A 27,451-nucleotide genomic window follows, 5' to 3' on the forward strand; every position below is an offset into this window, starting at 1 on the left:
AACCTCTGAATTTTTTTATCACAAATCATTTACTTTATAGTTATGATCACTCCTTATTTTAAAAGTCATAATCAAAGAATTATGAAAGAGAATAATTTATGATTTTGGAAATTCCTAGGAATTTCTAGCCCTTACTTCCAGAGCCTGAGCGCTGGGAACTGTCAGGAATCTGACAGCACCAGAGTCTCTGCCGTGAGGATAAACTGCATGGAAGAAGAAATGGTTCATGGAGCCGACGAAGGCGCTACTGGGGCACAAGCTCTGACCTGGACCCACCAGGGCCGAGATGCCCACAGCAGTAAGACATGGTTGCTATGCAGACAACCATGAGATGGAGGCCCCAGGAAGGCTGCAGAGGAGGCAAGCTTCCCACGGGGAGCAGCAGGGCTGCCTCTGCTATCAGCGGGGCCATGAGGCTTGGGCATGCACTCCCGGGCGAGGCCAAGGAGACCAAGACCTGACAGCTGTGAACACAGAGCACAGCTGGGAATGGCAAGTTGTCTGCTCTGGCTGGGGCACTTGGTTCTCTGAAGGGCAGATAAAGGGCCAAGGCAAGGCTGACCTTGAATTCCTAGCCGCTAAGGAGGAGGGACTGAATTCCGAGGGGTGACCTAACAAGTGGAGGCCATTGTGGGCTTCTGGAGGGATAGAAAGTGAGTTTGAAATCTATCCTTTCACCCTTCAACACCTAGGTTCTCTTCACCCTGAACTTAGCACACCCTGCTTCCTCTTCCCTTTGTTACACCTGCGACACCTCATGCCTTCCTAGCTTTACTTAGGCCTATCTCATCCCTCAAACCTCACTTTAAGTAGCATTTTCTCAGGTAAAGTCCTCCTGTAGTGCACTGCTGAAGTCCCTGTATTTCCCTTCCCACACTTCTTAGTATCAGTTTACTTAACTTGCTTATTTTGGACACATGCTATTTATCTACTTGGAGCATCCAACCTGCATTACTCTACAGGATATGTGCATGGCCCTGGATGATCTGGGGGGCCAGTACCCCAGAGGTCTCCCCAGAGCCCCACCCTGGGAATCCCACCGCTGAGAGGCAGCTTCTTCCTCTGACCTCCGTCACCATTGTCACTGAGTTTTGACTGCTGTGCATCAGCGTCTCATGGCAAGACCAACAGCCCATATGAGCAGGTGCTGGGTGCTGCCTACTGCCCTCGGGGCCCTCACAGTGCTGGTGCTGAACGATCAGATCAGGGTGGTGGCAGAAAGATGGAGGGTCTGGACAGTGGTTTTCCTCTCTATACTCCTGCCCATGCCACTCTCCTGCCTAACTGCCCTCCCTTTTTCATTCATACCCGTTTTTTAAAAATTATAAGTAATTTTGTTTATTATATATATAAAACATGTTTATATATATATATTTTAAGAGACAAACAAAGATCCCCTTTGCTGGTTTACTCCCTAGATGGCCACAATAGTTAGCATTAGGCTAGGCTGAAGCCAGGAGCAGAGAACCCAATCCAGGACTCCCACAGTGGGTGGCAGGGACCCTGCTAGTTGAGCCGTTACCTGATGCCTGCTAAGATCTGTTATCAGCAGGCAGCTGGAGTCAGGAGCCAGAGGCAGGAACTGAACCCATGCACTTTGATATGGGGACACAGGCAGCTACACACCCCCCAGATGCAGATGTTGCCTGGCATGCTCTGATGGTTGTGCCCACCTTGAGCCCACTCCCCAAACTGTCTGATTTTCTCAGAGGCCTGACTCTATTTTTGTCTTCATCAAGTGAGCACCACCTCTCACTTCCTCATTATTCACACAGTATTGTGAACCACAAGACAGTTCTTCTGGTCTGTCTTCCTCACAAAACTCTTAAGGATCACACCAGAAAACAGCTGAGAAGGGATTTCGTAAGCCACAGCTCACTTAACCAGGCATTTTAATGTGTAGTTACAGGAGAGTCATTGGTGAGACTACACACACCCCATGTACGACAGGAAGGCTGGTATGAAGAGTGTGTCGGACCTGTGTGTGGTGATGTGAAAGGATTCCTGAGACACACTTTCAAATGAAGAAGTGAGGTGTCAAAGTGAGGGCAGGGACACGAAGGGGGCGAGGGACCTCTGCACAGGAGGGACTGCTTGCCTTCCCCCACAGCCCTGCGGGCAGGGCTGGATGTCCCAAGCACAGTCTAGGCCCACATGCTGCTTTCCTATTAACATTTTAACAAGGACAACAAATATGAGATGACAGGTTGATCTTGAGATGTCACTACAGTACTTTCCTATTGCCTGGAGCTTACTCTTGGAGGGATAAAGACAGTGAGCCAGTGGAGACCAGGACTCCAGACCTTGAAAGCAGGCAGAAGGCCTGTGGCAGGCAAAGCACAAGGCAAAGCGGAGAGACACAAACAGCTTGTGAGCTCACCCAGAGATTACAGGGGGGCCCTCATAAGAAACAGCACTGACAGCAGCCAAGAACTGGGAGCTCAGAGTCTGGGTCTGAAGTGGGACAAGGGATGCAAGGCCACCTGTGGGTCACTGCTGCTCACCACGTTGCTTGGCCTGGGAGGGGTCTGGATCATCCATCTCTTGACAAATACACGAACTGGGGAGCTGGGGGGTGGGTCTGGTGCTGTGGCATGGCACATTAAGTCACCGACTGCAGTGCCAGCATCCTACATACAGGGGCAATGGTTCTGGTCCAGTTTTTCCACTTCTGATCTGGCTCCCTGCTAATGTGCCTAAAAAAGCAGTGGAAGATGGCCTAAGTGCTTGGGCCCCCGACCCACGTGGGAGATGGAGAGGAAGATTCTGGCTCTAGCTTTGGCCTGGCCACTGCAGCCATTTATAGAGTGAACTAGTGGATGGAAGATCTCTCGCCATCTCTCCTTCTCTCTCTGTAACTGCTTTCAAACAGATAAATATTAACCAACAACAACAACAACAACAAAAAAAAAAAAAAAAAAAAAAAAGGAAAGAAGGCCCCTGAGCACATCATGTCTCTCATAAATAAAGAATAAAGGAGAGCCCTAGTTTCCACTCTTCCCCATCTCCAGTCTATACTCAGATGATCTAACTTACAAACCTGATCAAACCTACTGCTCCGGTTTAGAATTCTTCAAATTCTCCAGAATTATCAGAACACCACCCAAAATACTGATGGTACAAGGCTTATTTTGATTCAGGCTCTGCCTTTCCCTCTAGCCTTCTATCTCTCAACATTTCCCAGAGGCAGCCCAGGCCTCACCAAGCCCTATCGGCCTCATTTGGCCAGGTCCACTTTGCCCCGGAGGGAGTTTCTCTGTTAGAAGGGAAGCCTTCTGTGCTCAGTGGGGTTCAAGTGGGTGAGGTGGGCTTTTTTTCAGCTCCCTTGCTGTAAGATGGAGCCAACCCCCCTTGTCTATGAGGCTGGCAAGAGGGCATGCCACAACGAGATCTGTCACGAATGACATTCACCACTCCAATATTAATACTTTTAAAAGTATATTTTAAAATGAGTCTCTCCTCCTGCTTGAAACAGCTCCAAACAACCCTTGGGAAGCTCCCGTTCCCCTATTTCAGGATCCCACCGTGGCCCTGGGCAACCTCGCTTCAGGGTCACAGGGCCCTCGCCAAGCCCTGCAGGGCCCTCCTCCGCTTGCTCCTCCAGCACCTCCCTTGAGCCTCCCTTGCTCCTCCCTGCCCTGTTTTGTCTTCAGCCGGCTTCCCAGCTCATTGCTGAGAATCATACACTGATTTATCACACACAGTGGGCATATCCTCTGTGTCCTGGGCCTCTCTCCTGCTGACGTCCCTTACAAGAGGCCTCCAGACGTACCCCAAACACACTCAATAATCTTTGAGCCAGGCCAGGGCCACCCTGACCCCCACGTCAGCACATACTGTTTGTGTCTGCTGAGCAAATCACCACATGCTTCTTTCCTCTCCTGTGATTCCACTTGCCACTCTCCATGGCACACCATCCCTGGGTCACGGCAGCTGACCTCAGTGCCATTGGGTTCTCTCTTATCCTGATTTTACAGCTGGCCCGGTCCAGCTGTACCTGCCCCTTGACAATCTCTTACTTGTGTCTAGCCTCACCACTCTTGACAACCTGGACATGATCTTTCACACCCCTGCCAAAAAAAACCATCTCCTAATTGTGGCAACTGAGAGAGAGAAATTTCACTCTCTAAGAGCCAGCCCAGGTCAAAGTCAGGAGCCAGGAACTCCATTTAGGTCTCCCATGCGAGCGGCTGGGGCCCACTTGGGCCATCTTTCGCTGCTTTCCCAGGTACATTGCCAGAAAGCTAGATCAGAAGTGGAGTAGCCAGGGCTCAAACCAACACCTACATGCAGACAGTGGCATAACTGACTGTGCCACAGTGTCCCACCCCTGCCCAATTCTTAATCCCTGCAACAGCTTGTCAAGGCAAGACTTATCAGGATCAAAATTTGAGAGGCGACAGATAAGGACATGGAAGACAGGAGGGTAACTTTCCCAGGTCACGGTCCATGCTCTGTGAAATTCACTGTGTCAGAATACAACTTGTTTGTTCCTTTTGCTGTTTTTAATTTACTAGCAGCTGGTGTGGCCTGTATTCCCAGCATCTCATATAAGTGCTGGTTTAAAAACCAGCTGTTTCTCTTCTGAGCCGGCCCCCTGATAACGTGCCTGGTGAGGCAGTGAAAGCCCAAATACTTGGACCCCAGCCACCCACACAGGGCCTGGATGGAGTTCCTTGCTCCTGGCTTTGGTCTGGCCCAGCATGTGGCAACGGTGGCCATTTGGGGAGTGAATCAGCAGATGAAAGATCTCTCTCTCTGATGTTCTGCTGGTCAAATAAATGCAGAGAGAGAAAAACACAGAGAAAGAGCTTCTATTCACTGGCTCCGTCCCCAGGTCCCATGACAGCCCTAAGGGCTGAAGCCAGGAGGCAGGAGCTCAATTCAGATCTCCCACATGGTGACCTATGGATGACAGATAGAAGACTATCTTCTGCTGCTGCTTTTCCAAGGGCATTAGCAGGAAGCTGGATTGGAAGCAGAGCAATGAGTACTTGAACCAGCACTGCAAATGTGATGCTGTTATCAGACGTGGAGGCTTAACCTGCTATGCTACAAAGCTGGGCTTTGGGATACAATCTTGTTATAAATAATAATAGAGCCTGACAACACAATAAAATAGATTATAAAAAAAAAATAATAATAGAGCCTGGTTGTGGTGGCCTAGAGGCTAAAGTCCTCACCTTGCACACACCAGGATCCTATATGGGTGCTGGTTCTAATCCCAGCAGCCCTGTTTCCCATCCAGCTCCCTGCTTGTGGCCTGGGAGAGCAGTTGAGGACGGCCCAAAGTCTTGGGACCCTGTACCTGTGTGGGAGGCCTGGAGGAAGTTCCTAGCTCCTGGCTCCAGATAGGCACAGCACCGGCTGTTGAGCTCACTTGGGGAGTGAATCATTGGATGGAAGATCTTCCTCTCTGTCTCTCCTCCTCTCTGTATATCTGACTTTGTAATAAAAAAAAAAAAATAAATCTTTAAAAAAAAAAGGAAAAAAGAAGTGAACAGCTAGGACTTGAATCAACATCCATTTGAGATGTTAGCATCACAGGTAGCAGCTTAATCTATTATACCACAATGCTGGCCCCCAAGATGATGATGATAATGATGATTTTAAAGATTTGTTTATTTTTACTGCAAAGTCAGATATACAGAGAGGAGGAAAGACAGGAAGATGTTCCGTCTCTTGATTCACTCCCCAAGTAACCACAATGGCCAGAGCTGCGCTGATTCAAAGCCAGGAGCCTGGAGCCTCTTCCGGGTCTCCCATGTGGGTGCAGGGTCCCAAGGCTTTGGGCCATCCTCGACTGCTTTCTCAGGCCATTAGCAGGGAGCTGGATGGGAAGTGGAGCTGCCGGGATTAGAACTGGCGCCCATAAGGATCCCGGCCCGTTCAGGGCGAGGACTTAAGCCGCTAGGCCACGCCGCCGGGCCCTAAAGATTTACTTTTAATGGAAAGATAGATATACGGAGAAGAAAAGACAGTGAGAAAGATCTTCCGTCCACTGGTTCACTCCCCAAGTGGCTGCTATGGCCAGAGCCAAGACAATCCTAAGCCAGGAACCAGGACATTCTTCTGGGTCTCCCATGTGATGCAGAATCCAACACTTTGGGCCATTCTCTTCTGCTTTCCCAAGTCAAAAGTAGAGAGCTGGATGTGATGTGGAGTAGCCGGAATACAAACTGGTGCTCATGTGGCATTCCAGTGTATGCAAGAAGAGGATATAGCCACTAGGCTATCATGCTGGGCCCCTGACTGTCCACTTCTAATCCAGCTCCATGCTAATTTTCCTGGGAAAGCAGCAGAAGAAGGCCCAAGTGCCTGGGCCCCTGCCACTGATGTGAGAAACCTCACTGACTTCAGCCTGGCTTGGCCTGGTTGCTGTAGCCATCTGGGGAATGAACCAACAGACAGAAGATCCCTCAAGTGGTTTTGATAGTTCAACAGTTATGAATTGCTGCCAGTCTTGCCATTCCAAGCACGAATGAACCAACAGACAGAAGATCCCTGTCCCTCCAAGCTCCTGTAACTCTGCTTTTCAAATAAATAAAACATTCTTTTTTTCTTACAGTTTTTTTTAAGATTTGAAAGGCAGATTTTTTCCCCATTTTTTATTATATTCTTTACAATCTTTACATAGTTAATTAGGGCATAAAGGTTCAAGGGCTACAGGAAAGTGGGTAAGACTATCATTTCCACACATTTTTTTTTTCTATATCTGGGGTAAAGCGGAAGGTAAAGGGAGAAGCCCCACCCAGTCTCCCACTCATCCCAGGTCCCCGATGTGGGGCATGCTCCGAAGGTCCTGCTCAAGTGGTTTTGATAGTTCAACAGTTATGAATTGTTGCCAGTCTTGCCATTCCAAACACGAAGAAATCGCTGCAGAACACACTGGTTGACATAGTCCATCTTAGAGTCTCCGTTTGTGAAAGGCAGATTTTATAGAAAAAGGAACAGAGATACAGGAGGCTTGACTACAGTTGGAGCAGCTGGGACATTAACCAGTGCCCATATGCTGATGCCATAGGATGGAGGCACCAGTCTGCTGTGCCACTGTGCTGGCCCCACACAAAATATCTTAAAAAAAATACACTGTTTGGAGTGGCTCATATCCCACAGCAGAGGGCTTGGTCCAAGGACTAGCTCCTGTTTCTAATCCAGCTTCCTCTGATGCTCACCCTGGGACGCAGCAGATAATGACCACATACATGGATCCCTGTCACCCACTGGGAGACTTGAACGGTGCGGTGTTCCAGGCTTTGGCCAGGCTGACCCTGAGCTTTGGGGAGCTGAATGAGCAGCTAAGAAATCAATTTGTCTATCAGCTTTCCTGTTAAAAATTAAAATTCCTTTAAAAAATAATAAAATAATTCTTTGAACTCCAAGAAGGAATATCAATGTCTAATATGCAATACATTTTATGGTGACTAGAAGTTGTGCTTTTTATGCACCAAAAACTCCTGATTCACTGATATGGGTAAAACATTCAACTCATTTTGCATGAACTGGAGAAGCATTTTACTGCCGTTAGAGTTTCATTTTACAGTGAGTGCAGGTGCTGCCAGATGCTGCCAGGTGCCTGGGAGGAGCATCTCTCTCAGTGACGACCCCGCTGCCGGAGCAAAGCCTGCTGGCACAGCTGAGGTGTGTCCAGGAACAGGATGTTCCCTTGCTGCTGGCCTCCGCCTTACTGACCTAGAACTTGCCTCTTCAAACACGTGGCTCCCATCCCAAAGGTTCCCACTAAGCCGTTGTCTGTTTATGCTTCTCTCTCTCTCTTTTAAGATTTATTTATCTGAAAGGCAGAGTGACAGGGTGAGGAGCAGGGGGAGGGAACAGAAAAACGTAAATGTTCTATCTGCTGGTTCACTCACCCCAAATGGCCCTGTGGCTGGGCCAGGGTTGAAGCCAGGAGCCAGGAACTCGAATAATTGAGTCTGCTGCTTCCCAGGAGGATCAGCAGAGAGTAGCATGAGAGGTGAAGTAGCTGGAACCTGAACTGGTACTCAAACATGGGAGGCTAATATCCCAACTAGCAGATTAACCCCACACTGCACCACAGTGGCCGTCCCAGCCTTCCTCGAGGTTTTAGTGGCTGTTGCAGAGGCCAGAATAAGAGGAACAAACACAAAACCCAACAATCATAACAATTCAGAAAAAGAGGGCAAAGGACACAGCAGAACTAAACAGCAGAGGTCATTTGTGCGACCTGTTTTCTGGAACAGTCCAGATGGCCTCTATGGTCTCCACTGGTCCCCTCTTCCTCTTCCTCTTCTGTCCTCTCTGTCCTTGTTTACTACCTGTGCTCCATCTCTGGAAGGGTGGGCAACTAGACTGCTCCCCACGGCCAGTGGAAAGTAGGTGCTAAGTGAATGCTGAATAAAATGTGGTGGACCTTGCTTCTCACCCACTAGCAACTTCTCCCTCCTTTCAGTGACAAAATCCCAGTTCCATTTCCGTTGGCACTGTGCCTTGCTAAGACTTTTCGGTCTCCCTGGAAACTAAGGGCGGTCAAGGAGGGCAAGTGGAAGCTGTGCAGTAGGACCAGCAGAGGAGCTCCTTAGGAGGTAGCATGTGTCCTTCTTGCCTCCTCTTCCCCACTTCTTCCTGCTTTCCTCCTAGAAACCTGATGTGATGACAGGCACTCCAGCAGCCATCCTAGATTATCATGCAACCTTAGGAAGCCCTGCACAAGGTTAGCACAGGAGAGGGACTCTCCTTGGAGCGTCTCTCCTCAATTTCTGTTATATGACAAACAGTAAACTTCTCCTGGTTCAAGGTGTTGCTATTTCTGGTCTAGCTGTCAAATGTAATTTGTAACTGATTAATAAATGAGCCAATCACACACAGTTTTCCTATATTACTCATCACTGATCTGCAATTCACAAGGCCAATCACTACCTATAACCTCTGGTCCTTGTTAAGTTCCGGGAATTTTCCATTCACTCACTGTTCCTTGGGAGGGCAGGTGGGGGGCGGGTAGAGGAACAGATGGACAAAGAGAGGATGAGAAGATGGTAAGCGACAGAAGCAGCACGGGTTAGGAGGGAATGAGGACCAGGGAAGAGTGGGGCTGGGGGGATAGGTCCAGCGCTAGAACAAAGGAAAGGGGAGGACGGTGGTGGGGCGGGGACCATGGGGGACAGCAGTGCCAGGAGTACTGCGCCAGCTGGCTGCTGGTGGAGAGGACCATGGGCCAGGTGCTCTGTGCCTGTTCTGACCCACCTGGGCTACTACCAGGCCGTGTCCCAGCTGAGCTAACTGTGGCTCTGATAACTAACTTTCCCCAGTCACAGAAGGCGACGGAGACTCAAGACTTCCCTGAAATCTGCTTAAAAGAGAGGTTAGACAGCATCCTTTGTTTCTCCCTCCTTCCAGCCTAAGTGTGACAGCTGGAACCACAGCAACCAGACGAGGAGGCTAGCAGCACCCCCTCATTCCCCCACCCTCCAAAAAGAAAAACCAGCTGAGAAGCAAATCAGGAAGAGCGTGGCTGCTCCACAAGTTGCTTGGGATAGTAGACTGCCTCGCTCTCCTGGAAACCCTAGTAAGGAATCCACCTGTAACGGCTTCAGAAACCAGCTGGCTCCATTTTTCTTAAGTCTTCAGAGGTAGAGTCCAAGATTGACGTCCAGAGCCCCCAGTTCAACAATCACTTGGAGAAACACCCTCCTAGAAAAATCAAGTCGGGGCCAGCATTGTGGGGCTACACTGAGTTAAGCCACCACTTGGGACGCTGGTACTCCCCCTGGAGTGCCTGTTTAAGTCCTAGCTGCTTCTCTTCTGATCTCTTCTGTATCTGGCAGAGAGCAGACAATGACCCAAGTGTTTGGGTTCTGGGACACTCAGCTAGAGTTCCTGGATCCTTCAACCTGGTCCAGCCCCGGCCAGTACAGACAGCTGGGGAGTGAACCAGAGAATGGAAGATATGATCTCTCTCCCTCCCTTTCTCTGTTTCCCCTTTTCTTTTGGACACTCTGCTTTTTGAATAAATGTTAAAGATTTATTTATTTTTATTGTGAAGGCAGATACACAAAGAGGAGGAGAGACTGAGAGGAAGATCTTCCATTCGGTGGCTCACTCCCCAAGTGGCCGCAACGGCCTGGAGCTGAGCCAATCCAAAGTCAGGTGCCAGGAGCTGCTTCTGAGCCTCCCACGTCGGTGCAGGGTCCCAGGGTTTTGGGCTGTCCTTGACTACTTTCCCAGGCCACAAGCAGGGAGCTGGATGGGAAGCGGGGCTGCCAGGATTAGAACCAGCATTCCTATGGGATCCTGGCATGTTCAAGGTGAGGACTTTAGCCATTAGGCTATTGCACCAGGCCCTTTTCGAATAATAATAATAATAAAAAAAGTCATACCTGGAAAGGCAAGGAGACTTATTTGAGAGGGCGGAGGACAATCCTTGATACCTCAAAAGCAGCAATTGCTGGTGACTTGTGGGAGACTCAAGAGACCAAAGTTCATGTGCTATTATTAAGAGAATAATGAAAGAGACGTTCATAACCATCCATCCCGAGACAGCACATTGGCAGCAGAGCGGCGGGGGGGGGGGGGGGGAGGATGGGAGGGGCAGAGTTTCAATCTCTCAGAAGCAGATAAAAGGTGGTTGTAGCAATTCCAGAGCAGTCTATAATAGTGCTGCAAGTCATCCATGGAAAGCAAACCAACAGTCCAAACCCCAGGAAAAGAATGCTGCTTTTGAGCAAAAGCCTTAGGGTTATCAAAGGGGTGGATTTGTGCACAGCAATACCACGTGAAATTGCTGTCTCGCACTGTTGCTTGTGGTTTCCTGTGTACTAGAATTCTCCCCAACCTGACGGCAAGCTCTCTTCTGTAAGGGAAGGAAGGAACCGTGTCACTACTATAGCAGTACCTTTCTGAGCAGCAGCCAGCACAGTGCTGAACTGAGCGCCCAGAAGGGTATCACATGTGTTGGCCGAAGCACGCCCTTGCCTACCTACCAGAGTTCCAGCCACAGAGACAAGAGTCTCTCGATGAGGTCACCACTTCCCACTCTCAGGAGACTGCTGGCTGAAGGACACTCTCTGGGGCTCCTTCAAGGTTCAACTCCCTTTTCTTCCAAGTACCTCCTATCATCTAGCATCCCAGGGGTCCAGAGAATTCACAGTGATCTGCGCAGCTGCCCTTGGGGCATACCCAGCCCTGCCCTTTTTGGTTGCTTCAATCTCAGAGGGCAGAAAATGTACCTGGCTTGAATGCTGACAGCAGTGTTGGACATGGGTCCTGGTCATCAGGGCACTGATCTTGGAGGTTCCCCAGCTCCTGGAGCCACCTACTCTAAAGCCATGGCCCTTTTGGAAGCCTGGCCTTATCCTGAATTATTGTCGAAAAGATTCCTAGGGCCCACTAAGGATAATAATTAGTTTGGATTCCCTTCCTTCTGCTGGCAGGCAGAAAAGCTGAGGCTGGGGATGGAATGTGGGGTATGCATTCTCAAGGCCGGAAACCGCTTTAATTTGCAAGATTGAGAGGCTTTTTCTGGCTGCCAGCTTGCTTGAAGTCTCTGGCACTGGCAGCTAGACTCGGAATTGTTACCTTGTGTCCAAGCCACACTGATTCACACTTGCATCAGTCTAGCACGGAATCTTGCCAAAAAAGACAAAAAACAAAAACCAAAAAAAAACACCTCCCTGCTGTGTCTCTCTGCATGTGTGTCCTACAGCACTTTTAGCCTTGTCTCTATCCAACCAGAGTTCTAATACAATTCAACTCAACCCGTGACAAACGACAAGGAGCATGCCAGGAGTTCCCGGCACCAAGAGAAACGAGCACCTGCTCTCAAGGGGCTCCAGGTCTGCCAAGGAAAGGAGACAACATAAACAACAGTGGCTCACAGAGTGATAACGGCCAAAGAACCAAGGATGCTCTCTCCGGAGGGACCAAGGACAGAAGCCATGGGGAGATGGGCACTGAAGCGAAGGAGCAGGTATGAGCAAGGGCCCAGGGATCCGGGGGGTGTGGCCTGCTGGAGACAGACAGCCTAGAGGACGCTTTCTCTAGGCCAGATGCTGCCATTCTTCAGATGTGAAAACTGAGTTATACAGAAGGTGAAGTGTGCAACATACCCCAAATTATGAAAGAATGGGTTCCAAATCAACAGCTGGACTCTAAAACCTTAGATTTTATGTGTTATGGTATGTGGCATGCAAACAGATAAATTTCCTGAAGTGTAAAGTCGAAGCACCAAGTTTATGTACTAGAGATGGATGGGTTGTATCCTAAAGGGCTTTATCCATCATGCTAAGGATTTGAACTTGAACTTTCAGCGTAGAGTTAACTGAAATTAATGTGTAAGAGCTTCCCTTTTCCCACCAGTCACACAAAAGCACCAGATAAATGATATCCTTGGCCACACAGCCAGACCTGAAACAGAGAAATTCCCCATGTATCAGAAATGACAAGAAGAATTGAAACATGAATAGTGAGTGGAACTAACACCATAACAAAGTGTGGGCTTCCGTTCCCACATATGATGTGGTTTAATGCCTGACGGTGCCTTTGAGTCCCATTATCAAAACGAGAGCACCTCAAAGAGCTGCCCAGTATGCAAAAGCAATGAGAAGCTGGCCATATCGCCAAGGCTGTGTGCATGGAAGGGTAGGGGTAGGCGGTCCCTGTTTCTGAAATGACTAGGCTAATTCTACCTATGGATTCAGCGAATCTGAATTTACACTACCAGAGCAGTGAAGGTTGCCAAACTGAGAAACGAACATGAACCCTGAATTAGCGCCCCTGGCACACCTATGGCCCCCGAGATGCAAACGAATCACTGTGTGGGCACACTTATACAGTCCAAGACACAAGACTCAGCCAAGAAAAAGAATCTCTCCTGACGGGGCGCTCACAATCCATGCAAACCACACAAGGAAAGAAATCACAAGAGGGAGAATCAAGATGGCAGAATAGGGTAAAGACACGTTTAAACGGACAGGAAAACATTTAATCAGGATGAAGCAGAGAGGACATATTTCAGGAATTAGGAAAGGACAGAACAACAGCAGAGGGGTACCTGCAGACTGACAGACACAGGAAAGCAGCGGGCACAGTGGTGTGGTGTTGCAGTGGCTGATACTCCAGCACAGCAATCTGGACTCCACCAGCAGCCTCAACTCTACCAGCAACCAGGTGGGAAGGGACTTTTACTGGGAGCTTGGCAGGTGAACCCAAAGAACTGTCCGTCCTGCTGGTCCGTTTGATTTGACCAGGAGCAGAGACAGAGCAGCAGATCTCAGACAGGCAGTGCGAGAACAGGGTGGATTGCATAGCCCAGTCAGCCCCCTAGAGCTGAATTGGGTGCCATTTTGCGTAAGGGGGAAAGGGCAAGGGAAAGGACTGAGCATGCGCTGAGCTGGGAGTGAGCTCATTTCTGACTCAGTGAACTGCAACAACGTGGCATTCTACAGGTTTCACCCAAGACAGGTATAGGTAGCCCTCAGATCTGATGGCCAGCAGATCAAGAACTGTAGTGGTGGTAGTCAGGCGCCATTTTGTGCACTGTGGCAATAGTTTTGGGGCCGCAGGGGACAACAGTGAACTGCGCATGTGCTGAGCTCGGGAGAACTTGTTGAGCTCCATGATCCCGTGGGAAAATAATACCGACTGTGGCATCCTACTGGTCAAAATAGGTCCGTGTGGCACCCAGACCTAACATCAAACAGGTTCTGAAAAGATCACCGCCACCAACAACCTAGCTATACAGGACAACCTGGTGTCTCTCTAATCCTGGGACCTGCTCCAACCGGAAGTGGGAGAAAGGTTGCAGAGACAATGGTGCAGTCTCAGCACGGTATCACAGGAGGAGGGGCTGTGGAGACCATGGTGGAAATCTAACATAAGAACCCAGACGTGGAACTCGCTGGATGTTGTGGCACAAGTGGCTTCAAACAAAAACTTGTGTACCAACCGCAATAAGTAAAATCACATTGTAGACCTGTGGGTGACACAGCTTAGAAACCTGCCCCAAAGACAAGACTCTGCTAACCAGAAGTGCAATGATCAAGATCAAAAGAAGAGACAAAGGCACAATGAATATTACTGAAAACTCCCTTGCAAAGGAGCAAAACCCTATGCCAACCTCGGAGTTAACTGAGAAAGACATCAAGAACATGGGGCATACAGAATCCATAAGACTCATTTTAAAGATTCTGATCAACAATGAGAAGCTCATGCAAGTGTTCAAAGAATTTAAGAAAGCAATAAAGCAAATCAAGGCTGGTATATCAGAAATTAAGAACACAGTAGAGCAAATTAAAAGTACAGTGGAGAGTCTCCAAAGTAGAATGAAGCAAGCAGAAGAAAGAATATCAGCATTGGAAGGTATTTCCTGTCATCAGGGGGAAGCAAACAAAAAGCTGGAAGCAGAGCTGGATCAGGCCAAAGTATTCAAGAATTGAAAGACACTATCAAGAGGCCAAATATAAGAGTTATGGGAGTCCCAGAAAGTGCAGAAAGAGAAGTTGAGTTTGCAAATGTATTTAATGAAATAATAAAGGAAAATTTCCCTAATCTAGAAGAAGAATTGGGAAACAAGATCCAGGAGGGGCACAGAACTCTCAACAGGCTTGATCAAAAGCGCTCTTCACCACGACACATGATCATCAAGCTCTCTTCAATTGAACATAAGGAAAAGATCCTGAATTGTGCACGTGAAAAAAATCAATTGACATATAAAGGAATGACAATTAAACTCACAGGAGACCTCTCACAGGAAACTTTACAGGCAAGAAGAGAATGGAGTGACATAGTCCAGATTCTGAAAGAAAAAAATTGTCGGCCCAGCAAAGCTTTCTTTTGTCTTTGAAAATGAAATAAAATTCTTCCACAGTAAAGCAAAGCTAAAAGAATATGCCTCTTCCAAACCTGCCCTACAAATGATACTTCAAGATGTTCTCTTGGCAGAGAAAAGGAACAGCGCCCACCAAAACCAAAGGCAAATGGAAAGAACATCCCAGTAAAATGACAACAGAAGACTAAACTAATGAACAACCCATTCCTAAAATGACAGGACCAAAGTAACACCCATGTATATTAAACTCTGAATGTAAATGGCTTAAGCTCAATCAAACGTCATAGATTAGTAGACTGGATTAAAAAACAAAACCCATCTGTTTATTGTCTGGATGAGACACACTTCAACTAAGATCAGCGGAAACTATATCGCATGGGTTTTGTTGTTTTCTGTTGGTTTCATCTCTTCAAAACACTTTCTTCTGATTAAATCATTCAATGACTCATGGATCATGCAGTGGCATCATTTTCTTCAAGAAGGTTCTTGATTTTCATTTCTTCAGCTATACATTAGTCATTTAATAGCATGTTATTTAACTTCTTGGTGTTATTAATTTCTTTTTTCTCCCTGATGTTGATTTTGTTTTGTGGCTCTTCATTTAAGGGGATGTATAGTAGCTGTGTAATGGAGACTGTCAATACTAGTAACATGTCATTTAACTTCATGACATTGTAAATTTCTATTTTTCTTTCTATTGTTGATTTTATATCATGACTTTTCAGTTAAGGGGATGTATAGTAGCTGTGAAATAGAAACTAACATTCAGATGTGAGGATGCAGTGTGGTATGCATCTCTATTTCCAGACAAAGATGGACTTACAATGAAACTGTTTACTATATCTTGACAATAGGATTCTGGACTCTCTGCCATTGTCCATGCCCGCAATGACGGACATATGACTGCGTATGAAGAACTATATGTTAATAATGATAAAGAGGAACTGGGGGGGAGGGAACTGGGGAGGGGGATAAGGGAATATGGAACTGTATCATAAAATGATAGCAATAATAATAAAATGTTAAATAAAAAAAAAAGAAACCACAAGAGGGACCAACACCAGGTAGAGATACAGTATCCCTGGAATCTGAAGAAATAAGGCGACTTTACAGAAGCTATAGAGTAAGAAAACTAAGATCATTAAAGGGATACAGCTTCACAGCAGAACAGACACAGACCAGTGGGTGACCGAAGGGCCAACACATGTCCAGGAGGTATTCCAGAGGTCGGAGCAGAGAAATGAGAAAGAGTGAGAACAGCTGAGGAGTTTCCAGAATTTAATGAGAGCTAAGAGATGAACACTAGGTGAAGGACAAGAAACCTTCTGTAAATCTAAGCTCAACCAAATTATTCTAAAATAAAGTTTCTTGAGAACATATCTTCAAGCAGAAACAGAACATCAAATCCTGAGCAAGAAAACCAAAAACCAACCCACACTCACTTCTGAACAGTCCTGAACAGAGGAATACACACAGAGCTATGCTAACTGACCGTAATCAAGGCGAATACAGGTGTTTATTGCATTATTTTCACATTCTAAATTTGAGGTAAAAAGATGAGGGAAAAGATCAGAAGATACATATGAGAAAGATATAGAAAATAAAGATGAGGCTAAAGTCCTGGCCCTGATTGTGCCAGGATCCTGTATGAGCGCTGGTTTGTGTCCCAGCTGCTCCACTTCCCTTCCAGCTCCCTTACTGGGAAAGCAGTAAAGGATAGTCCAAAGCCTTAGGACCTTCCCACCCATGTGGGAGACCCAGAGGATTCTCCTTGCCCCTGGCTTTGAATCAGCTCAGCTCCTGCTGTTGTAGCCACTTGGGGAGTGAATCATTGGGCGGAAAAATCTTTCTCTCTGTCCTTCCTCTCTGTAAATCTGACTGCTTGATAAAAATAAATAAAAGTTTAAACTATATATGATAAGAGGCACTTCTTTTTATCTACTGAGTTTCATTTTCTTTGAAAAGTAGAAAGATACAGAGGGGAAGAGATCTTCTATCTACTGGCACACTCTTCAAATGGTAATGGGCTAAGGCTGGGAGCCAGGAATTCAATCCAGGTCTCCAAATGAGTGACAGGGACCAAGGTAGTTGAGCTATCACCTGCTGCCTACCAGGGACTGGAAGCAGAGAAGCCGGGACTCAAACCCAGGCATTTCAATATGTGATGCAGGCATTCCAATCTGACTTATCCAATGTGTCAAACACCTGTCCTTGTCTAGCATCTCTGAGCCCTGTTTCTGCTGTGTGATGTAACAGGTGGTGATAGCAGTGCTTCTGGCGACTGTAGCACCTTGGGGCTCCTGTACAGGGTGGGAAGGTTCTTTGGAGTAGGAACTTGGCGTCTGTGCAGCCATAGAAGAAGGAGCAGCAGAGGTCAGCAGCCAGAGAGGCTGACGGCTCCCTACCAGTAAGCTGACCACTCCCTCTGGTTGAACTCCAAGGTTCAAGGCAAGGAAGCAGTTACTCAGTGCCCAATCCTAACCTCATGGAACACACTGTGGAGTTAAGGATCATCATAACACAAGTAAAGTTATTACAAAGCCCTCAAGAGGATACCAAGAGCTATTCAAACAATGTAGAGTATGCCTGTGCAGGTCAGGACCACATGGAAGAAGAAAACATGGGCCATGTTCTTCCACCAGTCTCAAAAATTCCTGGGGGATTATGATCATCAAAGGTGTGTGCCCAACACCTTAGGAGTCGATGCACTTAGCACGCTCCATGGTGGCAGCTGATCATCTACAATAATGACCTGTAACAGTTTATTAAGTGCTTACAAATAGTCAGGCACGTACTTAGTGTTTTATAGGCAGGTTTTCATTGAAGTTTCCCAATTACAAGGTGTTGGTATGGTTTGAATGTTGTGTCCTCCCCAAAGTTCGGGTTGCTTAGTGGCAGGTGTTTAGTCTAGCAGTTAGGACACCTGCGTTCTACACACCAGAGTACTGAGTCTGATTCCTGGCATTAGCTGCTGATACTAGTTCCCTGTTAGTGCATATCTTGACAGGCAGCTCTGATGGATGACTCAGGTAACTGGGTTCCTGCCATCTAAGTGGGAGCCCTGAATTGACTTCCTAGCTCCTGGTTTCGGCCTCGGCTCAGCCCAGCCACCATAGGCATTTGTGAAATGAACTAGTAGATGGGAACTCTCTCAATTTCTCTCTTGCTCTCTCTTTCATACTGCCTCCCATCTTTATCCCTGCCTTGCAAATAAATACATCATTAAATCTCCTAAAAAAGAACAAACAGGAGTAGATGTTTGGCACAGCAGGTAGGACGCCACTTGTGATGCCCACCTTCCCCAGATGGCCTGGCTGGGGTTGAAGTTTCCCTGTCCCCAGCCAACTTCCCACTAATGTGCATCCTGGGAAGCAGATGCTGGCTGAAGTAGTTGGGTTCCTGTCACCCGAGCTGGAGATGCGGATGAACTTCTGGGCTCCTGGCTTTCATACAGTCCAGTCCTGGCTGTTATGGGCATTTGGGTAGTAAACCACATGACTGGACGTCTGTTTCCTTTCCTTTTCAATAAAATAAAATTAAATTTAGAAGGGGGATACTATGGCTTGGTGAGAGCTCCAGCAGGATGGCAGAGGAACAGGCTGCACTTGGGTGAGAGTTCCGAATCTCATCCGAGCTTGGAATCCTCCACCTATGGTGGAGTGACCCTTGGGTGGCCACGCCAGACATATAAGATCTCACCATGATCCATCAGGCCCTTTTCCACACTATGAAACTGAAGCTTATAAAGGTTATTAACTCTGTCAAAGGCCCTTGGTTAATGAGTGACAGAATCATGATTCAAATGGGACCCACCCCCAAGGATCACACACGGCCTTGCACGTCTCCTGACCTAGGTGTCAGACGGAGGATCAAGGGAGGACTCCACATAATCACTGTGCAAACTGGAAACGCTGTCCTGGCATGGAGACGACAGTGAGCACAGGCCCAGACACACCCGCAGAGCAGGGAGGAGCCCTGCGGGGGACCTTGTTCCTGATGAGGCCACGCTCCTGGGTTCTGAGGATTAGGATGTGGACAGACCACCCAACCCACCACGGGCAGTACAATCACAAAAGTGAGTGGGTGGGAGGGCCAACCTGTGCATGGCACAGACAGTAGCTAAGGTTGTCGGGACAGCTCATGGAAACTGCGAGAATGCTGCATTACGGAACACAAAGGAGACTGCAGGCAAGAAGGGAGCGGGTGCTCTGAGCACTCTGGAAAGTTGGGGGACACCGGGTCCTAGAATTCAGCAGGGGCTGGGACAGGAATCTGGGTATTTGGTGTCTGTAAGAGGAGATGGTCACAGTTATAGGAAGGGACACGCATTTTGAGGGAGAGAGGGAGGGAGGGAGGTAGGGAAACGACAGAAGCCTGGGGACCGGAAAGAGGACCCAGGGCAGCCAAGGCGGAGTCAGAGAGGAAGAGAAAAACAAATACATTTAACCACTTGGAGGCCAGGGGCCACTCTGCCTATTTCCAGGGTCTAGTGAGCAACTAGAGCTAGAGGAGGAGTTTGGTGAGCACTAAGGCAAGTGTTGGCATGACTCGGCACAGGCTGCAGCAAACTCCAACAGGGAACAGGACAGGGAAAACCACAAGAGCTGCAGGAGAGGCTGCCGGACCAGCTGCTGATAGAGAAGGGAGGCCAGGCTTCTCAGCGCCCCCACCACAAGGTGCACGGCTCAGCCTTTAACTCCCAAGGGAACGTGCCACAGCTTGATCTAGAGAGCAAACACACGTCACCACGTACGTCTGGAGAGAACGGCTGTGAAACCCACACATGCCGTGTGACCTGGGGAGACCTTTGCTACATCCCTGGCAGGCTCTCTGAGGGCTCCGTGTCATGGGCGTGGAGCAGGCTGCCCCAGACAGGAAGTGTGTGGAGAGGAGCAGGGACTACAGCCAATCGGTGACTCAGCCAGCGTCTACCAGCCATATGGGTGCCCACTGCCTCCTGAGGCCGACTAGGGCAGTTGCATCAGACTTCCTGGAAGCAGTTCTCCATTTCTATTTTTGAAGACACAGAGCTTCCAGACTGACATCTCTCCTGATGACTCCAAAAGGCATTTCAGTCAGCAGCAAGAACCAAAATCTTATACAAACTTTCCTGACCCACCTCGACTCCCTCCCCGACATGCCCACACCACCAGTGTGGCGAAGAGAACATGGTGCTCACAGCCTTTCTCAGGGCCACAGGAAATGATACATCATCAGTCAGGGGCCAGAAGGCTAAAGCTCCCAGACACCACCTACTGCCAAATAGTCAGGCTTTCCATGTCCCAAAGACAGAGCCTGAATGTTGAATCTTCCCAAACTCACGAGTTAACAGGCAGCATTACAACTCAAAAGCTCACAGGGCTTTTTTTTATAAATCAAAGGGAGTAGGGCACCAAGTACTCTTAACACTGGCAGAACCTTCTGGAATTCGGAAAAATTTATCAATATCCTTACATTGTTACCCATTCAAAAGTATATATTTACACACACTTTAGAAACAGAATAGTTGGGGCCAGCATGTGATGTGGTTAAGTCTCTGCCAGCGACACTGATATCCCATATGGGCAATGGTTTGAGTCCTGGCTGTTTCATTTCTGACCTAGCTCCTTACTGGTGCTCCTGAGAAGGCAGCAAAAGATGGCTAAGGTGCTTGGATTCCTGCACCCATGTGGGAGACCTGGAAAAAAAATCTCTCTGGGTTCTTGACTTTGGCTTGGCCAGCCCTGGCCACTGTGGCCATTTGGGGAGTGAACCAGCAGAGAGAGCTGTCTGTCTCTTCTTCTCTTTCTGTAATTCTGATTTTCAAATAAATAAATACTTTTTAAGAAAAAAAGATCCATTTATTTTTGTTGGAAAGCCAGATATACAGAGAGGAGATATAGAGAGGAAGATCTTCCGTCCAATAATTCGCTCCCCAAATGGCCGCAACAGCCAGAGTTGAGCCAATCCAAAGCCAGGAGCCAGGAGCTTCTTCTGGGTTTCCCATGTGGGTGTAGGGTCCCAAGGCCCTGGGCCGTCCTCAACTGCTTTTCCCGGCCATAAGCACAGAGCTGGAAGGGAAGTGGGGCCACAGGGACATGAACCCACGCCCATATGTGATTCCAGTGAGGTCAAAGCAAGGACTTCAGCCACTAGGCTACTGTGGCAGGCCCGATACTTTTTTTTTTAAGATTTATTTTATTTTTATTGAAAAAGCCAGATGTAAGAGAGGAAGATCTTATGTTCGATGATTCACTCCCCAAAAGAATGCAATGACCGGTGCTGTGCCGATCCGATGCCAGGAGTCAGGAACTTCCTTATAGGTCTCCCATACAGGTGCAGGGTCCCAAAGCTTTGGGCCGTCCTTGACTGCTTTTCCAAGCCACAAGCAGGGAGCTGGATGGGAGGCAGGGCTGCCGGGATTAGAACCGGCGACCATATGGGATCCCGGGGCATGCAAGGCAAGCACTTTAACCACTATGCTATTGCGCCAGGCCCGATACTTTTTTAAAAGAAAAAAGAGACCACTTTTCGGCCTTTTGGCTAAGATCAAGTAGAGAGAGAGAGAGAGAGGGAGGAACTGAATACTGACAAGCACCTGGAATGACACCAGACAATGGTGGAGATGACACTATCATGAGGCTGCTCTCAAACAGCTTCCTTCTAGGGACTAACCAACAAATGAACAGACAATACCAAGTGCGGGAAGCATTAAATACATCAGTAACAGCAAAAGATGAAATATAACTTAAACTCCACCAGTGGGAATGGCTGAACAAGATCAGATACATTCAGAATGCTGCTCTGCTGGTTCTGCTGTGGTGGTGCAGTGGGTTAAGTAGTGGTAGGGATGCCTGTATCCTGCACCAGAGGGCCTGAGGTTGAACCCACGTCCACCACCAGATCTGCTGAGTCCCTGACACACACATGGAAGACTCAGATGGAGTTTTTGGCTCCTGGCTTTGGCCCAGCCCAGCCGTGGCTGTTGAGGGCATTAGGGAACTTAAACCAGTAAATGGAATCTCTCTCCCTCTGTCTCTCTCTTTCTGGTGATTCTCTGAGAGCTCTAGGTAATTTTTGTTTTCTTCTTTTTTGTAAAGATTTATTTTTATTGGAAAGACAAATTTACAGAGAAGAGAGACACAGAGAAATAATCAATCCAGAGCCTCTTTTGGATCTCCTACGTGGGTACAGGGTTCCAAAGACTTGAACCATCCTCTGCTGTTTTCCTAGTTCATAAGCAGAGAGCTAGATGAGAAATGGGGCAGCCAGACATACACCGGCACTCATAGGGGATGCAGGTAGAGAATTAGTTCGCTAAGCCCCTGAGATGGCCCCTTATTTTCTTCCTTTTTTGGTTCTATACTCCCCAGGCATTCTAAAATGTAAGTTAGTTGAACTGATTAGAGAAACTATCCAGGAGCCACTATTGCAGTGCAGTGGTCCAGCTGCTGCCTACAACATCAGCAAGCCTTCTGAGCACCAGTTCATGTCCTGGCTGCTTCACTTCCAGTCTGGTGCCCTGCCAATGTGCCTGAGAAAGCGGCGGAAATTGGCCTAGTGCTTGGGCCCTGCAACCCATGTGGGAAACTGAATGCAGTTCTGAGCTGCTGGCTTTGGTTTGGCCTAAACAGGGTCACTGTGGCCATTAGGAGTGTGAGCTAGCAGAAGTGGTAATTCGTCTCCCTTACTCTCTATAATCTGCCCTCCGAACAAATATAATTCTTGTCTCTCTCTCTCATATGTAACTACCCACATTTTAAAAATATACATGCACTTGGGGCTGGCACTGTGGCGTAGTAGGTAAAGCTGCCACCTGCAACACCAATATCTCATATGAACACCAGTTCATGTCCCAGTTGCTCCACTTCTGATACAGTTACATGCCAATGGCTTGAAGAAGGCAGAAGGCCCCAAGTATTTGGGCTCCTGACACCAATACCAATGAAGCTCCTGGCTCCATATATTTTTTCCCCCAGATTTGTTTGAAAATCATATAGAGGGAGGGAAGGAAAGAGAGAGAGAAAGAGGGAGAGAGAAAAACCTTCCATCCACTGGTTCATTCCCCAGATGACTACAATGGCCAGCGCTGGGCCAAGCCAAAGGCCACAAGACAAGAGCTTCATCCAGGTCTCCTACGTAGGTGTCAGGGTACTCAACACTTCAAACCTATTATGCTTTTCTCACGCTGTGAGCAAGGAGCTGTATCAGCTGGGAGACAAACTGGCACCCACATGGGATGGCAGCATTACAAGTAGTGACTTTACACATTATGTCATAACACAAGCCCACAAGTGTACCTAAGACACAGGACCAGACAAATTCAGTTGTTGGGGTTTGCACTGTGGTATGGCAGGCTAAGTCATCACTTTGGCCTGGCTATGGCCTGGCTGTTGCAGCCATTTGGGGAATGCATAGTAAATGAAGGATTCCTCCTTTCCCTTTGAGTCCCATTGCTATGCTTACTTATGCAACTAGGGTTGTCATATTCTTCACACCAAAGGTACCAACCAGACAGAAAAGTAAAGGAATTTCACATTCCAGATAAATAAGACCAAGTGGGTTCTAGGGCAGTGGAGACATTTCCTCATGGAGGTCTCTACCCATGGACCTCTCTCTGTTTTGACTCCTTCGCATAATGCCAGCAGATAAATAGCATCTCCATAGCTTCCTGTTCAAAGACCTCTGATGGTGCCCACTCCCCTCTGACGAACCCCAGCTTCTCCACCAAGCATGCCACATTATCTACAATGATGGTTGCCCCTCACTCCCTGGGCCTCCTCTGCCCAACCCATCCTCACTCTAACTTGCTGCTGAGGTCAGCCTTCTAAAACATTGCTAATAACTCCTCCTGGTATTCATGTCCTTGTGGGATCCCTTCCTAACTCACAGAAACCACAAGATAATAAATGCTGATTGAAGCCACCAAGTCTGGGGTGACTTGTTTTGCAGCAATAGATAACTAATACTCTTGATTTCTCCAGTCACATCGAACTGCTGCTCCTTCACTCACACTTGCCCTTTCCACATCTCAACCTGCTCAAACCCTGCCCAGCCTGCAAGGTCCACTCAGATGTCCATGTGCACCATGAGACTTGTCTTTCTTATTTAGATTTTTTTCTTTACTTGAAAGGCAGAATGACAGCATAAGAAAGAGAAATATCTTCCATCAGCTAATACACTCTCCCAGTGCTCTCACAGGGTTGGGCCAGCAAGAAGCCAAGGACCAGAAACACCATTTGGGTTTCACGTGTAGCTAACAGGAACTCAAGTACTTGGATCAGCATTTGCTGCCTTCCAGGTGCATTAGTGCGAAACTGGAAAGGAAGCAGAGTGGTCAGGAACTGAGTCACTGGATGCAGAAGTCCCATGTGGCTCTGCGGGGCAAGATGGCCGCGCAGAGAGCGGCGGCGGAGGTGAGCGAGCACTAAGCCGCCGCGCCTCCCCGCCGGCGCTCCCTCGGGGGCCCCCCCGCGGGCCTGGTCAGCCAGTACCCCACGGCTTTCCGTGGGTCTCGGGGATTTGCGGGTAGCGCCCGCGCCCTGGCTGGCAGCCCTGCTCGTGGCCGCCCGGCCTTGGAACCTCCGGGAGCGAAGGCTGCGGCGTGCGCTCGGAGCGAGGCGCGAGGCCGGGCGGGCTGCTGGTGTTCCCACGGGGACGCCCCTGAGCGCTCCATGCCTGCGGGCGCGGGGACGCGTGGCCTCCCCCAGGCCCGCCGCCTGTGCTGGCTGCTCTGCGCCGTCACTTTCAAGTTCTGCCAAGCCGAGGCTTCTGTGTCCGAGGACAAGCTGTCAGTGAGCGCCTCCAATTTGCCGTGCTGGCTGGTGGAAGAGTTTGTGGTGGCCGAAGAGTGCAGCGCATGTTCTACCTTCCAGACTAAAACCATCCCTGAGTGTGGTTCCACGGGGCACGTGGAGAAGATCACGTGCAGTCCATCTGCAAGGAATGAGTTCAAAAGCTGCAGCTCCGCTGTGATGGAACAGCGCTTGTTCTGGAAGTTCGAAGGGGCCGTCTTGGGTGTGGCCTTGGTCTTTGCCTGCCTTGTCATCCTCCGTCAGCGACAGCTGGACAGAAAGGCTCTGGAGAAGGTGCGGAAGCAGATCGAGTCCATCTGACGACGCTGCATCTGCTCACACTCGGACTCAGACGAGGCGCAGCGGACTCATCTGTGCCCTCGGGTCTGGGGGGCCTTGTGGTGATGCCCCCACCCCCATTTTCCTTTTCTAGATCATTAATGGGCAGAATAAAAAGAGTGTAAAATAAACAAACAAAAAAAAAGTCCCATGTGGTGGCTGAACTGCGGCGCCACACCACCACCTGGCCTACTATGAGTCTGAAGAACTGATCCATTGGTCTCCTCTGGAAGCCTTCCCTTCCTTTTCAGTGTCTCTGTGACCACATCTATCTTCCCATAGACCTGTCAAGCAGCTTGTTTAACAGCATGTCAAACAACAAGGTTATTCAATTCACTGCAGCCAAAGACAGAGATCACACTCATCAACAAATAGGGGACACCTATACAACAAATGAGGTAAAAAAAAAAAAAAAAAAGAATGAGAAAGTTGTGAAAAGGAGAGAAGAAGAATGAGGTGTCTGGTATGCAGAGATAGCCAAGTTACAATAAGTAAAGGGCAGCCCTGTGGGTATGGTTGATAGCCATTTGCTTGAATTCTAACAAAGCAGTAATGGTGAACAAACCCATGTAGGTACATGCTCACAAGGGAAAGTGCTCACAAGGGCTGCCTCCAAGAGGGGATAACTGGGAGGTGAGAGGACAGGCAGGCAAGGAGATGAAATCCTGTCTGGATTTTGTAGCCATATGGGTACCATTTCAAGTCTCAGCTGCTCCACTCCTGATCTAGCTTCTTGTTAATGCATCTCAAAAAGCAGTGGAAGATGACCCGAGTACTTAGGCTCCTACATCCGTGCGCAAGAACTGGAACAAGCTTCTGGCTCTGGGCTTACGCTTGGCCAAGCACTGACTGTGTGTCCATTTGGGAAATGATCCTTTCTCTGCTAATTCTGCATTTTAAATAAATAAAAAATAAAACTAAAAAAAAAAAACTATTTACATTGGGAGATGACATGATGTTACGCACAAAATATCCTGCAGAAATCCACTAAAAACCATGAAAAATTATAAAAATCATGAATAAAACTGCATAAGATTAAAATATAAACACCAATTGCATTTGTACATAATATAAGATTAAAATATAAACACCAATTGCATTTGTACATTTGAACCAAGAAGCCCAAAAGTCCAAAGTGTGTTTAATAAAAGGTCTAGAGTCAGAGTACAGGGACACTGTGTGTGAAATGACAGAGTTAATCACTACAGCAAAAGGCTGGAAATAATATTCATCAGAGCCATTGAGGAAAAAAAATCACGCACTAAAAAAATTTTCTGGAGATCTCAAAAGATTCGCCTTCAGCAATTTAGGACCTGAAGAAGTCAGAGAAGGCAAACACCCAGTGACACGTTCCAACTCAAAGAGCACAGAAAACACTTCACATCTTTCAGAGAGGGGAAATTACTATCAAAGGATCTAGAATCTGACTGTGTTTTATTTATTTAACCATGGCACAGTGACCTCGAATTTCTAAGAATTCTATACCAACCAAGCTATCAACCCAGAGTGAGGGGGGCATGGGAACTCTTGCACAGTACTAGTGGGAATGTATAATCATGTCGCCACTACGGAAAATAGCACAGCACTTCCTCAAAAAAAAATTAAAACTAGAGCTATCATATGATCCAGTAATTCTACTTTTGGGCATATACTCAAAAGAACTGAAAGCAGGGATATGAACAGATTATTTGTAAACCCATATTGATATAAGCAGCAGCTTTAACGTTGAAACAATGTTAAACAATGTTTCAATGTTATCTACTGATGTGTGAAGGAATAAACAAAATGTGATATACACATACAAGACATATTATTCTTCCTTAAAAAGGAAATTTGGAGGGCCTGGAGCAGTGGCCTAGCGGCCTAAGTCCTCGCCTTGAGCACGCCGGGATCCCATATGGGCGCTGGTTCTAATGCTGGCAGCTCCACTTCCCATCCAGCTCCCTGCTTGTGGCCTGGAAAAGCAGTTGAGGACGGCCCTTGGGACCCTGCATCCACGTGGGAGACCTGGAGGAAGTTCCTGGATCCTGGATTTGGATGAGTTCAGCTCTGGCCATTGCAGTCACTTGGGGAGTGAATCATTGGACGGAAGATCTTCCTCTCTGTCTCTCCTCCTCTCTGTATATCTGACTTTGCAATAAAAATAAAAATTAAAAAAAAGGAAATGGGGGGGGCCCTAATTGTGGCACAGCAAGTTAAGATACCACTTGCAATGGCAGCATCTCATATCAGAGTACTGGTTAGAGTGACAGCTGCTCTGGTTCTTACATGGCTCCCTGTTAATGAAGCCGACAAGGCAGCAGAAGTTGGCTCAAGTGCCTGAGTGCCAGCTACTCACCTGGGAGACACAAATGGAGTTCCTGGCTCCTGGTTTTAGCCTGGCCCAACTCTGACTGCTGTGGTCATTTGGGAAGTTAACCAGAAGGTAGATGTACCTCTTTCTTCTCCCTCTCCCTTCGTGCCTCCTTTACCCTCTCTTTCTGATGCTTTACCTTCATGAACAGATACATTTTTAAAAAGGAAATTCTGACACACG

At 47.9% G+C, this 27,451-nt stretch overlaps 2 protein-coding genes across 4 annotated transcripts in view; one reads left to right on the forward strand and one right to left on the reverse strand.

Moving 5' to 3' along the window:
• Positions 1-27,451, reverse strand: part of PPARD (peroxisome proliferator activated receptor delta) — an 87,394-nt gene that overhangs the window by 33,131 nt on the left and 26,812 nt on the right. The window lies entirely within an intron of this gene.
• On the forward strand, positions 24,193-25,036 carry LOC131480271 (protein JTB-like). The gene has a single exon (XM_058664159.1). The coding sequence runs from the start codon at positions 24,457-24,459 to the stop codon at positions 24,895-24,897; it is 441 nt and encodes a 146-aa protein (XP_058520142.1). The 5' UTR covers positions 24,193-24,456; the 3' UTR covers positions 24,898-25,036.

Source organism: Ochotona princeps, chromosome 1 (genome assembly GCF_030435755.1).
Source record: "Ochotona princeps isolate mOchPri1 chromosome 1, mOchPri1.hap1, whole genome shotgun sequence".
NCBI classification, from domain to species: domain Eukaryota; kingdom Metazoa; phylum Chordata; class Mammalia; order Lagomorpha; family Ochotonidae; genus Ochotona; species Ochotona princeps.